General features: G+C 50.1%; 1 protein-coding gene across 3 annotated transcripts in view; it reads right to left on the bottom strand.

The window, feature by feature from the left end:
• The window catches only part of RERG (RAS like estrogen regulated growth inhibitor), a 333,438-nt gene that overhangs the window by 228,889 nt on the left and 89,298 nt on the right, over nt 1-15,251 (bottom strand). For all 3 annotated transcript variants that reach the window (XR_010179772.1, XM_063929455.1, XM_063929454.1), the window contains one exon: nt 86-240. Coding sequence is in view for 2 of the 3 variants with exons in the window: in XM_063929455.1 (XP_063785525.1) it covers nt 86-146 (61 nt within the window). In the remaining variant the exon portion in view is untranslated. The remainder of the gene's footprint in view (nt 1-85; nt 241-15,251) is intronic.

The raw sequence follows: 15,251 nt of genomic DNA, 5'->3' as shown, positions 1-15,251 counted from the left end.
TCCTCGTGTAAGATAAATGTTTATATAAATTTATATAAGTATTTACAGAATAGTATCATCATAATCATAACACAAAAGTACTTACCAGATTTACCGACACCAGCTCGGCCAAACACAGCGATTTTCACTTCTGCAATTTTTGCCATCTTCTAAGGACAGTCTTTTATTTTCTTGTACCAAACAGTCCAATACACAATTCCAGAGTCACTATGTCATTGTCAGCTTCCTACTGGTCCAAATCTAAACACAGCAAAGACACAAAATACATTAAAATAAAACGGTCAAACAATTATTTTCTTTTAAATAAATAGATTAAATAGATATTACAAATATTAATGCAAGTAACAGAGAAATGTTTCAGTTGTAAAACCTATGGCTTTGTACCGCAATAACTGCTCGGCTTCACGTAAGACAAATCCAGTGTCACTTCTCACTCATTGCAGGTGGACGCTCTTCGCATGTCCTGTACACAGTTGCCCAATGTCGCATTACATTCCCCCTAGTCAATGCTCTCCACACTGTAGTGTGGGAAGTCTGTGATATAAAGAAGAAGCACGGACTAGTATAACACTTGATTCCTAAGCCCCCTTATGTCTGCAGGGCTGTAGAGAGCGGCCAAGGGCCCTGGTACTGAGGGATCATGGCCAGTATTGAGGGGGCGTGACCGTGGACCCTCTTGAAAAATATGAAAAAACAGTATTGTGAAGATACCGGGTTCCAAATCACTCAGGAACAGTGGTAGATGAAAACCAACAGTGGTTTATTGAACAGAATGGAGAATAAAATAGATCAGCACCCTTCTGTAATCCAATTCCACACAATAATTCCCACCACAAACTCCTGATAGGATATCACTTCTTGGCCTAGGAGCACAGAATCTCTCTCAGCTCTCTGGGTGGCTCTACTTATACCCCCAGAAGCCTCGTTAGGAGCTGATTGGCTGCTGCGTTATCACCTTGCACTTATCACTGCTTTATCACTTCTTTAACCACTTGCCTGGCATGGGGAATCAGAGGAGACCATGCCTGCAAGTGCTTTATCTGACCTGGTCGCACAGGATGTGCACAGATGGACCCCCCTGTGTACCTGGCAGCTGTCCGGGTTCTAAAAACTAAAGTCGCGATAGTCGCGATGTTACCAATGCTGTGATGGTCGCGATGTACCCGATTGATGTTCCGTTGTTTGGGGAGGGGGGAATCAATTTTAGAAAAAACTATTTTCTTTTTTTCAACTAAAATCATTTTGGATAGGGTTAAATTCATGTTCAACTAATTCACATACAAGAAAAACAAAACAATTTCTGAGCATTTTTTTTTTGGGGGGGGACGTCCGTTACGTGGTTAATCCGTCTCCAGGCGTAATACATCTGCCTCAATTTACTTAATTTAATATTTTTTCTAACTTTATCAATAAAAAAAGTTTTATTCTAGGTGTGCCGAGAAAAAGGAGATTTATGGTAAGACTTACCATGGGCCCTCATTCCGAGTTGTTCGCTCGCAAGCGGCTTTTAGCAGATTTGCTCATGCTAAGCCGCCGCCTACTGGGAGTGAATCTTAGCTTCTTAAAATTGCGAACGACGTATTCGCAATATTGCGATTACACCTCTCTTAGCAGTTTCTGAGTAGCTCCAGACTTACTCGGCATCTGCGATCAGTTCAGTGCTTGTCGTTCCTGGTTTGACGTCACGAACACACCCAGCGTTCGCCCAGACACTCCCCCGTTTCTCCAGCCACTCCCGCGTTTTTCCCAGAAACGGTAGCGTTTTTTCACACACACCCATAAAACGGCAAGTTTCCGCCCAGAAACACCCACTTCCTGTCAATCACACTACGATCAACAGAACGATGAAAAAGTAGTGAGTAAAAATCCTAACTGCATAGCAAATTTACTTGGCGCAGTCGCAGTGCGAACATTGCGCATGCGCACTAAGCGGAAAATCGCTGCGATGCGAAGAAATTTACAGAGCGAACAACTCGGAATGACCCCCATTGTTAAGTCTTTCTGCGAGGTACACTGGATTCCACAGGGAATAACATTGGGGTGTAGAGTTGGATCTTGATCCGAGGCACCAACAGGTTAAAGCTTTCACTGTTCCCAGGATGCACTGCACTGCCTCCTCTATATCCCCGCCTCCAGGCACTGGAGCTCAGTTTCGTTAACCAGTCCAATGCAGTAGCAGGTAAGAAAGACGGTAGATGTTAGTCACATAGACCCACATTCTCAAGACAGGAGAAGGGGCGAGCGGCTAATGCCATACAAACCTAAAGAAGCTAAGTGCGTCAGGGTGGTCGCCCTGTGGAATCCAGTGTACTTCGCAGAAAGATATTTAACAATGGTAAGTCTTACTATAAATCTCCTATTCTGCAGCGGGGTACATTGGTATTCCACAAGGAATAACATCGGGGATGTCCTAAAGCAGTTCCTCATGGAAGCAGAAGCACTGTAGCGGGAACAAGAACCCGGCGTCCAAAGGAAACATCCTGGGAGGCAGAAGTATCAAAGGCATAGAACCTGATGAACGTGTTCACTGAGGACCAAGTAGCCGCCTTGCACAATTGTTCAGTGGACGCACCACGGAGGGCCACTCAAGAAGGTCCAACAGACCGATTAGAATCGGCCTTGATAGCAGCAGGAGCTAGGAATCCAGCCTGCGCATAAGCTTGTGCAATCACCATTCTAATCCATTTGGCCAAGGTCTGCTTATTCGCAGGACAGCCACATTTGTGAAAACCAAAAAGTACAAAAAGAAAATCTGACCTCCTAATAGAGGCAGTCCTTTCTACATATATACGGAGAGCCCATACCACATCTAAAGACCGCTCTATGGAGGACAAACCAGGAGAGACAAAGGCCGGAACCACAATCTCTTGGTTAAGGCGGAAAAATGACACCACCTTAGGTAGATAACCAGGGCGAGTTCTAAGAACTGCCCGATCACGGTGAAAAATCAGAAAGGGTGGACGACAGGGCAAAGCGCCTAAGTCTAACACCCTCCTAGCAGAGGCAATAGCCAACAGAAAAATGACCTTAAGCGTAAGGCATTTAAGGTACACTGACTTAAGAGGTTCAAACGGAGACTCTTGAAGAACAGACAGATCCCACGGAGCCACAGGGGGGACATAGGGAGGCTGAATCCATAGTACGCCCTGAGTGAATGTATGAACATCTGCAATATATACAATTTTTAGCTGAAACCACACCAACAAGCCAGAAAAGTGAACCTTGAGGGAGGCCAGGCGAAGTCCTAAATCCAGGTTTTGTTGCAAAAAATAGGATTTTGGTTACCTACCGGTAAATCCTTTTCTTGTGGTCCGTAGAGGATGCTGGGGTCCACATTAGTACCAGGGGGTATAGACGGGTCCACCAGGAGCCATTGGCACTTTAAGAGTTTGAGAGTGTGGGCTGGCTCCTCCCTCTATGCCCCTCCTACCAGACTCAGTCTAGAAACTGTGCCCGAGGAGACGGACAACTTCGAGAGAAAAATTTTACACAGATAGTGGCGAGATTCACACCAGCTCACACACAAGGCAAACCAACCTAACAAGCTTGAAACATCAGCAACGGCCGAACAAGATTACTTAACAAAGTAGCAAAACAGTACTTAACCAAGAACTAAGCAGTACTGAACTAAAGAACCACTGCAGGATCACGAAGCGCTGGGCGGGCGCCCAGCATCCTCTACAGACTACGATAAAAGGATTTACCGGTAGGTAATTAAAATCCTATTTTTTCTTACGTCCTAGAGGATGCTGGGGTCCACATTAGTACCATGGGGATGTACCAAAGCTCCCAGAACGGGAGGGAGAGCGCGGAGGCTCCTGCAGAACTGATTGACCAAACTTCAGGTCCACAGCGGCCAAAGTATCGAACTTGTAGAACTTTGCAAACGTGTTCGACCCAGATCAATTTGCAGCTCGGCAAAGATGTAAAGCCAAGACACCCCGGGCAGCCGCCCAGGAAGACCCCACCTTACGAGTAGAGTGGGCCTTGACAGACGTAGGACACGGCAATCCTGCCGTAGAATACGCATGCTGGATAGTGAACCTGATCCAGCGAGAGATCGTCTGCTTAGAAGCAGGACACCCAAGTTTCTTGGGATCAAACAGGACAAACAGAGTCCGATTTTCTGTGACGGGCAGTCCTCTTCACATTGATTTTCAGAGCCCTTACAACATCCAAGGACTTTGATGAAATTGAGGAGTCAGTAGCCACTGGCACCACAATAGGCTGGTTGATATGAAATGCAGACACAACCTTCGGAAGAAACTGCTGATGTGTCCGGAGCTCAGCTCTATCTTCGTGGTAGATCAAGTATAGGCTTTTACAGGACAAAAGCCCCCAACTCCGACACACGTCTAGCAGAAGCCAAGGCCAACAATGTGACAGCCTTCCATGTAAGAAACTTGACCTCAACCTCCTGTAGAGGCTCAAACCAATCCGACTGGAGGAACTACAACACCACGTTAAGGTCCCAGGGCAATGTAGGCAGTACAAAGGGAGGTTGGATATGCAGAACTCCCTTCAAAAAGGTCTGAACCTCAGGGAGGGCAGCCTATTGCTTCTGAAAGAAAATGGATAGGGCCGAAATTTGGACCTTTACAGAACCCAACCTCAGGCCCATATCCACTCCTGCTTGCAGGAAAAGGAGGAAACCTCCCAGTTGAAACTCCACCGTAGGAAACTTCTTGGATTCACACCAAGAGACATATTTCTTCCAAAATAAGATGGTAATGTTTAGACGTTACCCCTTTCCTAGCCTGTATGAGGGTAGGAATAACCTTCTTCGGAATACCCTTCCGAGAAAGTATCAGACGCTCAACTTCCATGCCGTCAAACGTAGCCGCGGTAAGTCTTAATCGGTGAACGGCCACTGCTGCAGCAGGTCCTCCAGAAGAGGACGAGGCCTCGGCTCTACTTGCAGTAGATTCAGAAGGTCCGCACACCAAGCCCTTCTTGGCCAGTCTGGGGCAATGAGGATCACTTGAACCCTTGTTCTCCTTATGTGTTTTAGGATTCTTGGGATGAGTGGGAGTGGTGGAAACACATACACTGACTGGAACACCCACGGAGACACCAGAGCGTCCACTGCCACTGCCTGTGGGTTCCTCGACCTGGAACAATACACCAAAGCTTCTTGTTGAGACGAGAGGCCACCATGTCTATTTGGGGTAGTCCCCAAAGATCTGTTATTTCCTTGAACACCTCCAGATGGAGGCCCCACTCTCCTGGATGGAGGTCGTGTCTGCTGAGGAAGTCTGCTTCCCAGTTGTCTACTCCCGGAATAAAGATGGCTGACAGCGCCAACGCGTGTTTTTCTGTCCAGAGGAGTATTCTTGTCACCTCTGACATTGCCGCTCTGCTCTTCGTTCCGCCTTGTCAGTTTATGTAAGCCACTGTTACGTTGCCCGACTGCACTTGAATGGCCCAATTTCTCAGAAGAGGGGCCGCCTGAAGAAGACCGTTGTAGACGGCTCTTAGTTCCAGGATGTTGATGGACAGGTTTGGATTGGAAGGTTACTCCTTGAGTGACTGCTCCCCAGCCCCGGAGTCTCGCATCCGTGGTTAGAAGGACCTAGTCCTGAATCCTGAACCTTCGGCCTTCCAGAAGGTGAGGCACCAGAGTGGAGCCACCAGAGGAGTGAAATCCTTGCCTTTGGCGACAGACAAATTGTCTGGTGCATGTGGAGGTGAGATCCCAACCACTTGTCCAGGAGATCCAGTTGGAAGGTCCGAGTGTGGAACCTCCCGTACTGGAGAGCCTCGTAAGAGGCCACCATCTTTCCCAGTAGGCGAATGCATTGATGAACAGACACCCGGGGTGGCTTCAGGACATCCCGGACCATAGCTTGTATCACCAACGCCTTTCCCTGTGGAAGAAACACCCTCTGCACTTCCGTATCCAGGATCATTCCCAGAAAGGACAACCTCTGGGTTGGTTAGTGATCGCGCTGAGCCTAAAAAAAAAGTGGGTCCCAGGGACCCCTCACTTTTAAAAATTGGGGTCCTACCTGTCCTATTCTGGGTCCCATCGGAATGAAGGTTATTATTAATCTTATTAATGATTCAAATATGAAACCCCACAACTTGATTTGGACACTACAAAAGTGTTGCAAGGGGAAGAAGGGTGCGACAGTGCTGCTGGGCTGTGTAGTATACAGAACACTGCTCCAGAGCTGTACCTAGACATTTTGGTGCCCTTTGGCAGAAAGTGAATTGGTGGTCCCCCTCCCATATTGGAAAGTATGGACAGTGCGCGCCGAAGGCGCGCATAAAAAATGTAAGGGTCTGGATTTGTGGGGAAGGGGCTTGGCCACATAATAGTACCAATTCACATTACACCACAGAGTAGCGCCGCTTATACACATTACACCATGTAGAACCACCTATACACACTGCGCCAGGTAGAGCACATTAATACACATTGCACCAGTTAGAGCACATTATACACATTGCACCAGGTAGAACCGCCTATACACACTGAGCCAGGCAGAGCACATTATACACATTGCACCAGGTAGAGTACATTATACACTTTGCGCCAGGCAGAGCACATTATATATACACATTGCACCAGGTAGAAGCACCTATATACACACACTGAGCCAGGTAGAGCACATTATACTCATTGCATCAGGTAGAACCACCTATATACATTGCGCCAGGCAGAACACGTTATACACATTGCGCCAGGCAGAGCACGTTATACACATTGCGCCAGGCAGAGCACGTTATACACATTGCGCCAGGCAGAGCACGTTATACACATTGCGCCAGGCAGAGCATGTTATACACATTGCGCTAGGCAGAGTACATTATACACTTTGCGCCAGGCAGAGCATGTTATACACATTGCGACAGGTAGAGAACGTTACACACATTGCGACAGGTAGAGAACGTTATATACATTACGCCAGGTAGAGCACGTTATACACATTGCGCCAGGTAGAGCAATATATAATGGCCACTGTGGGTGTGCATGTGATGGTCACTCTGTGGGTATGTGTGGGGGGTGTATGTTGCCCACAGTGGAAGAATTTGGTGTGTTTATAATGGACACTGAGGAGGTATGGGCAGAGTGTATGATGGGCACTGCCCCATCCTCCATATCTGCATCATTAGCTGCCGACACTCTCTTCCCTCCCACACACATACGCTCCCTATGTTAGTTGATTATAAGTATAACTTACTTAATCCCCCAGGGAGTGCAGCCGTATGCAGCCAGAGAGACACAGGCTTCCTCAATGATTGCGCTGCGCTGGCTAGTGAGCAGCCACTGTGTGTCATAACACAGCCCGCCCCGGCGCCTGCTCGCAGCTGCTTCTTACTGTAGTTTGGAGCAGAACGGCGAGTACGCTGGCGGACAGGGAGGAGGGACGTCACGTCTCAGCCGCACTTGAATGGGGAGACATTGCCGGCAGCGCGATTGGATGGGGAGAAGCTGCGGGCAGCGCGATTGGACAGGGAGAAGCTGCGGACAGCGCGACTGGACAGGGAGAAACTGCCGGCGGCGATTTAATGGCGAGAGAGGCACTGAAGAACGGTATTGGCAGAGACGCACTGGTCAGTTAGAGACAGCGCGTCCTACAGGACCCGCTCATTTAAAAAAAAACAGTCCCCCTCTGCTTGTAGCACGTAAAAACGCGCCATAGCACGTATTTTGCAATCACTGCATTATACACATTCCACCAGGCAGAGCACAGGGGAAGGGGGGAAGTTATTACACACACAGGGGAAGGGGGGTGGGGGGGAGGCAGTTATACACACAGGGGAAGGGGGGGAGTTATTACTCACACAGGGGAAGGGGGGAAAGTTATTACACACACAGGGGAAGGGGGGTGGGTGGGAGGCAGTTATACACACAGGGGAAAGGGGGAAGTTATTACACACACAGGGGAAGGGGGGTGGGGGGGAGGCAGTTATACTCACACAGGGGAAGGGGGGAAGTTATTACACACACAGGGGAAGGGGGGAAGTTATTACACACACAGGGGAAGGGGGGAAGTTATTACACACACAGGGGAAGGGGGGTGGGGGGGAGGCAGTTATACTCACACAGGGGAAGGGGGGAAGTTATTACACACACAGGGGAAGGGGGAAGGGGGGTGGGGGGGGGGGGCAGTTATACTCACACAGGGGAAGGGGGGGAAGTTATTACACACACAGGGGAAGGGGGGTGGGGGGGGGCAGTTATACTCACACAGGGGAAGGGGGGAAGTTATTACACACACAGGGGAAGGGGGAAGGGGGGTGGGGGGGGCAGTTATACTCACACAGGGGAAGGGGGGAAGTTATTACACACACAGGGGAAGGGGGAAGTTATTACACACACAGGGGAAGGGGGGAAGTTATTACACACACAGGGGAAGGGGGGTGGGGGGGAGGCAGTTATACTCACACAGGGGAAGGGGGGAAGTTATTACACACACAGGGGAAGGGGGAGGGGGGGTGGGGGGGAGGCAGTTATACTCACACAGGGGAAGGGGGGAAGTTATTACACATACAGGGGAAGGGGGGAAGTTATTACACACACAGGGGAAGGGGGGTGGGGGGGAGGCAGTTATACTCACACAGGGGAAGGGGGGAAGTTATTACACACACAGGGGAAGGGGGGAAGTTATTACACACACAGGGGAAGGGGGGAAGTTATTACACACACAGGGGAAGGGGGGTGGGGGGGAGGCAGTTATACTCACACAGGGGAAGGGGGGAAGTTATTACACACACAGGGGAAGGGGGAAGGGGGGTGGGGGGGAGGCAGTTATACACACAGGGGAAGGGAGGAGGGGGCAGTTATTATACACACTGGGGAAAAGGGGAGGGAGGCAGTTCTTATATCCCTCCAGTATTACCATGCTCATGTGCCCTGTGGAGCTTCAACAGAGTATCGTGGAAGAGGGGAGCGGGTGACAGGGTTTAGATTACAATACAGAGCGGCAGGTTAGAGGGAATGAATGGGGCGGGTCTGGTCCTGCAGGAGCTTCCCCCTACTCCTCTCCAGCCCATATGACCCTCATGCTGTAGCACCCGCAGCCGCCTCTTGTCCCGCCACTTACCGCTGGCATCTTCCTGCTTCCTCCGCCGTCTGACTCCTGTAGCTCGCTGGAGGGGCACCGTGGATTTCCTCAGCCCGCCCGCGGAGGTCACAGCCCTAGCTACGGCTCACACACACAGCAGGATGATTCCTGTCATGTGCGGCGCGCGCGGAGCAGACGGTGAGGGGAGGCGGGGCGGGAGAACACACACACACACACACTCTCACAGGGTCTCCTCCCCTTCCAAGTTCCTCCCTCTGCTGCCGTGGAGACGGAATCTGACTGACAGCGCAGGACAGCGCTGCTGGTCAGAGCGCGTCCTGAGGGACCCTGGGTATTTTTATTTTTGAGTCCCCACAATCAATTATTGGGTAAAATACGCGCCATAGCGCATTTTTGCGATCACTGGGTTCCAAATGTGACTTTGGAAGGTTCAGAATCCAACCGTGACTCTGGAGCAGTCGTATTGTGAGAACAATGGACTGCAGTAACTTCTCCTTGGACGATGCCTTTATCAGCAGATCGTCCACCTTGCTTGCGGAGGAGAATCATCATTTCCGCCATCACCTTGGTAAACACCCACGGTGCTGTGGAGAGGCCGAATGGAAGGGCCTGGAACTGGAAAGATAAGCCTGATGCGGCAGCCAGATCAGAATGTGGAGGTACAAATCCTTGATATCTAGTGATACCAGGAATTCCTCCTCTTCCAGACCTGATATCACCGCCCTGAGAGACTCCATCTCGAACTTGAACTCCTTTAGAAAATGGTTCAATGATTTTAGGTTCAGGATAAGCCTGACCGAACAATCCGGTTTCGGTACCACGAAAAGGTTCGAATAGTAACCTTTGGTCAGCATGTGAGGTGGCACTGGCACAACGACCTGTGCCTCCACCAGCTTTTGTAAAGCGACTTGTAGAACGGTGCTGTCCTCCAACAGAGTTGGTAAGCCCGACTTGAAAAAGCGATGAGGAGGGAGACTTTGAAATTCCAGGCTGTATCCCTGAAACAATATCCATCACCCAGGGATCCAAGCCGGACGATACCCAATCATGACTGAAGTGTCTGAGTCTTGCTCCCACAGGCCCCCCCTCCGGGCCGTCCCATCCACCGTCATGCGGAAGACTTTGGTGTACCCGAAGCAGGCTTTTGTTCCTGGGAAACTGCAGCAGCAGGTTTCTTGGACTTAACCTTACCTCCCCTAAAGAAGGTATTGGATGATCTGGCCTTTCTAGGCTTGTTAGGCCGAAAGGACTGCTGTGTAGCTGAGGAGAACAATCTCTTCGGAGCAGGAGCTGCTGAGGGAAGATAAGGAGACTTACCCGCGGTAGCGGTGGATATCCACGCGTCTAGAGCTTCCCCAAAGAGAGCCTGACCTGTATAGGGTAGCGACTCCACTCTTCTTCTGGATTCTGCGTCGGCCGACCACTGGTGGAGCCACAGTCCCCGACAAGCTGAAACAGACATGGAAGAAGTTCCCGCAGCCATGGAACCCAGGTCTTTCATGGATTCCACCGTAAAACCTGCAGAATCATGAATGTTGCGCAAATACAGTGCAACGTCATCCCTATCCATCATATCCCAATCCTCCATTAAGGCAGCCGACCACTTCACTAATGCCTTAGCGATCCATGCACTAGCAATATTGGGACGTAATATTGCCCCTGAAGCAGTATACATTGATTTAAGCGTGTTGTCAATTTTCCTATCTGCCGGCTCCTTTAAGGCGGTAGATCCCGGTACAGGTAAAACCACCCTTTTTGAGAGTCTGGACACAGATGAGTCAACAATAGGCGGGTTTTCCCACCTTTTCCTATCCTCCTCAGGGAAAGGAAAAGCCACCAGAATCCTCTTAGGGACCTGAAACTTCTTTTCAGGGTTTACCCAGCCTTTTCCAATATAGCATTCAATTCCTTTGACGCAGGGAAGGTTAGCGAGGCTTTTTTATATTTCCAGTGAAGTAAGCCTCCTCAACCTGCTCAGGTGTGGTATTATTTACATTTAACAATCCCTGATAGCCTCTATCAACAATTGCACCCCCCTTGCAAGAGATGCGGACCCCCGCAACACATCCCCGTCACCATCTGTAGTGTCAGAATCGGTATCTGTGTCGTCTTGTTTGACCTGCACAAGCGCACGTTTGTGGGGGTATATAGCAGGGTGTCCTGAGGTACCAGACATGGGCCACACAGCCATAGAGGTCTGTAATACCTGGGTTATAGATTCATTACTAGCAACCCTGTCAGAAATCTGAGAAATCCAAGATTTGATAGAGGAAAACCACTCCGGTTCCCTTGCTGGTATCCGTGCTAAACCAGTGCTATCCTGATTACATGGAATCCTGGGAGGATAAATCCTCTGCAGCATATGACAGTGTCCCTGGACATAGCTAAAGGAGACCACAAAACACTCCCCACACCCACACACACACACACACACACACGTGGGGGCAGACAGAGTTTCCCCCCAAGAAACGCAAGAGAGGCACAAAGATCGGAGCCAACCCACACGCAGCGCTTTCAGCAAAGGAAGACCCCTTGTCAGCGCAGACTGTGTCCCTTAATAGGATACACAGTCATATTACAGCCTCCCCCCCTCCTTCTACAACCCCCTGGTACCGTGTACTGATAGCTGGAGTTGCTGTGGAGGGACCTGTTCTTCCATCCAGCGCTGTGCAGGAAGGAAAATGGCGCGGGAACGCTGCTAGGTCCGCTCTGAGGAAAAGCTCCGCCCCCTTAATGGCGCGGTCTTCAAGCTCTTCAGGATTTATACTGGCCTGAGGTAAATCTTGCTGGCTGAGACACGCGGACCCCGACAGACTTGATGACCAGTGTGGTAAGCGCTGGCACAGGACGCCCCTCACAGCGCCGCACCATGGGCCTCTGAACCTTCATAGGAGCGGTTAATACTGCGCTCCTGCCATCTTCGCACCGGCCTCCCGCTTGCTTGAGGAAGGGGGGGGGGGGGGGGGGGGTCGGTGTCTCACTCACCACTCTTCAGCACTGTAAGGGGTTGGCGGCATGCTGCTAGGGCGAGCGGCCCCCCGTGGCGGAGAATGATCCGACCTCTCTAGGGCTCAGTGTGTCCAGTCAGCGGAGACAGTGGCTCAGACCCCTCGGACACTGCTCCCCCCCTTAGTCCCTCGTTGCAGGCAGGCTGTTGCCCACAGCCTCCTGAAAAAAAAACAACTCTAAAAATAACTTTAACTAGAAAAGCTCTGTAGAGCTCCCCTAGCTGTGACCGGCTCCTCCGGGCACATTTTCTAAACTGAGTCTGGTAGGAGGAGCATAGAGGGAGGAGCCAGCCCACACTCTCAAACTCTTAAAGTGCCAATGGCTCCTGGTGGACCAGTCTATACCCCATGGTACTAATGTGGACCCCAGCATCCTCTAGGACGTAAGAGAAATCTGGAATATCATTCCCCTTAAAGAATCCACCCATGGGGGTTCAGATTCAGAAGGCTGGGAAAGCACATTGCAGTCCTGAGTACATGGAATAGACTCCTCTGGAGAAGACACACACTCTGCAGCACATGATACAGAACCCTTAGACATGGTAATGTGGATATATACACTTACACACACACACACACACACACAGGAAAATGTCAGACACAGTTTCCCCCAGAGGGGGTAATTCCAAGTTGATCGCAGCAGGAAATTTTTTAGCAGTTGGGCAAAACCATGTGCACTGCAGGGGGGGCAGATATAACATGTGCAGAGAGAGTTAAATTTGGGTGGGGTGTGTTCAAACTGAAATCTAAATTGCAGTGTAAAAATAAAGAAGGCAGTATTTACTCTGCACAGAAACAAAATAACCCACCCAAATCTAACTCTCTCTGCACATGTTATATCTGCCTCCCTGCAGTGCACATGGTTTTGCCCAACTGCTAACAAAAATCCTGCTGCGATCAACTTGGAATTACCCCCAGAGTACCTTCAGAGAGTCACAGAGTATAAGGAGCCAGCCACACAGCGCCTCTGTGGGCAGTTATGATAAAAGCCTGGCGCTGAATAATCAACCTAAATAGGCTGAATAGTACTAACTACACTCTCCCCCCCTGTCTATATCACCCTGGTACCGCAGTAACTGGAGTTATGTGGGGTTCAGCGCTCCCTGTCAGCGTCCTGTTCAGCATTCTGCAGGGAGAAAATGGCGCTGGTGAGTGCTGGATCCGCTCTGAGGAGAAGCCCCGCCCCCTGTAATGGCGTGCGGCGTCCCGCACAATGATTATACTGCTCTGAGGTCTCATGGTGCTAACAGCAGGATTAGCCCCTGTTCGCTATATACACCAGTGTCTTGCAGGCCCAGGACGCCCCTCAGCAGCGTCTACATACACGTTTCTAAGCCTTTATGGAGCACAGCCGCTGCGCTCCCACCCTTGTGCCGCCATTCCCGCCAGCGACCCACTTTCCGGGCCACCGCCGCTGTACTCACCACTCTTCTTTCTTCTGGCTCTGATAGGGGGTGGCGGCTGTGCTGCGGTCACCTCGTGGGCTTGCGATCAGCACCCTCAGGAGCTCAGTGTCCTGTCAGCGGAGATAGAGAACCATTAACTTCTAGAGCTGGTTTCTACTTCCACCCCCCCACCACCCCCAAGTCCCACGAAGCAGAGAAGTCCCACGAAGCAGAGAGGCTGTTTCCAGCAGCCTGCCTGTAACCTAACACTCTTAGAAAAATAATAAAACTAGAAAAAATAAGATTTTACTCACCGGTAAATCTATTTCTCGTAGTCCGTAGTGGATGCTGGGACTCCGTAAGGACCGCGGGGATTAGCGGCTCCGCAGGAGACTGGGCACAACTAAAGAAAGCTTAGGACTACCTGGTGTGCACTGGCTCCTCCCACTAAGACCCTCCTCCGGACCTCAGTTAGGATACTGTGCCCGGAAGAGCTGACACAATAAGGAAAGGATTTTGAATCCCGGGTAAGACTCATACCAGCCACACCAATCACACCGTATAACTCGTGATACTATACCCAGTTAACAGAATGAAATATAACTGAGCCTCTCAACAGATGGCTCAACAATAACCCTTTAGTTAGGCAATAACTATAAATAAGTATTGCAGACAATCCGCACTTGGGATGGGCGCCCAGCATCCACTACGGACTACGAGAAATAGATTTACCGGTGAGTAAAATCTTATTTTCTCTGACGTCCTAAGTGGATGCTGGGACTCCGTAAGGACCATGGGGATTATACCAAAGCTCCCAAACGGGCGGGAGAGTGCGGATGACTCTGCAGCACCGAATGAGCAAACTCTAGGTCCTCCTCAGCAAGGGTATCAAACTTGTAGACTCTTACAAAAATGTTTTAACCCGACCAAGTAACAGCTCGGCAAAGTTGTAAAGCCGAGACCCCTCGGGCAGCCGCCCAAGAAGAGCCCACTTTCCTTGTGGAATGGGCTTTTACAGATTTAGGGTGCGGCAGTCCAGCCGCAGAATGTGCAAGTTGAATCGTGCTACAGATCCAGCGAGCAATCGTCTGCTTAGAAGCAGGAGCACCCAGCTTGTTGGGTGCATACAGGATAAATAGCGAGTCAGTTTTCCTGACTCCAGCTGTCCTGGAAACATATACTTTTCAGGGCCCTGACTACGTCCAGTAACTTGGAATCCTCCAAGTCCCAAGTAGCCGCAGGCACCACAATAGGTTGGTTCACATGAAAAACTGATACCACCTTAGGAAGGAATTGGGAACGAGTTCTCAATTCCGCCTTATCCATATAAAATACAGATAAGGCTTTTGTATGACAAAGCCGCCAATTCTGATACACGCCTGGCCGACGCCAAGGCCCACAGAATGACCACTTTCCACGTGAGGTATTATAGCTCCACGGGTTTAAGTGGCTCAACCCAATGCGACTTCAGGAAATCCAACACCACGTTGAGATCCCACGGTGCCACTGGAGGCACAAAAGGAGGCTGAATATGCAGCACTCCCTTAACAAAAGTCTGAACTTCAGGTAGTGAAGCCAGTTCTCTCTGGAAGAAAATCGATAGAGCCGAAATCTGGACCTTAATGGAACCAAATTTTAGGCCCATAGTCACCTCTGACTGTAGGAAGTGCAGAAATCGACCTAGCTGAAATTTCTCCTTTGGGGCCTTCCTGGCCTCACAGTATGCAACATATTTCCGCCATATGTGGTGATAATGGTTTGCGTTCACTTCTTTCCTAGCTTTAAATAGCGTAGGGATAACTTCCTCCGGAATTCCCTTTTCC

This window comes from Pseudophryne corroboree, chromosome 6 (assembly GCF_028390025.1).
Source record: "Pseudophryne corroboree isolate aPseCor3 chromosome 6, aPseCor3.hap2, whole genome shotgun sequence".
In the NCBI taxonomy this organism is placed as follows: domain Eukaryota; kingdom Metazoa; phylum Chordata; class Amphibia; order Anura; family Myobatrachidae; genus Pseudophryne; species Pseudophryne corroboree.
The sequence above is the reverse complement of the archived record's forward strand: the minus strand, read 5'-3'. Positions and strand labels throughout refer to the sequence as shown.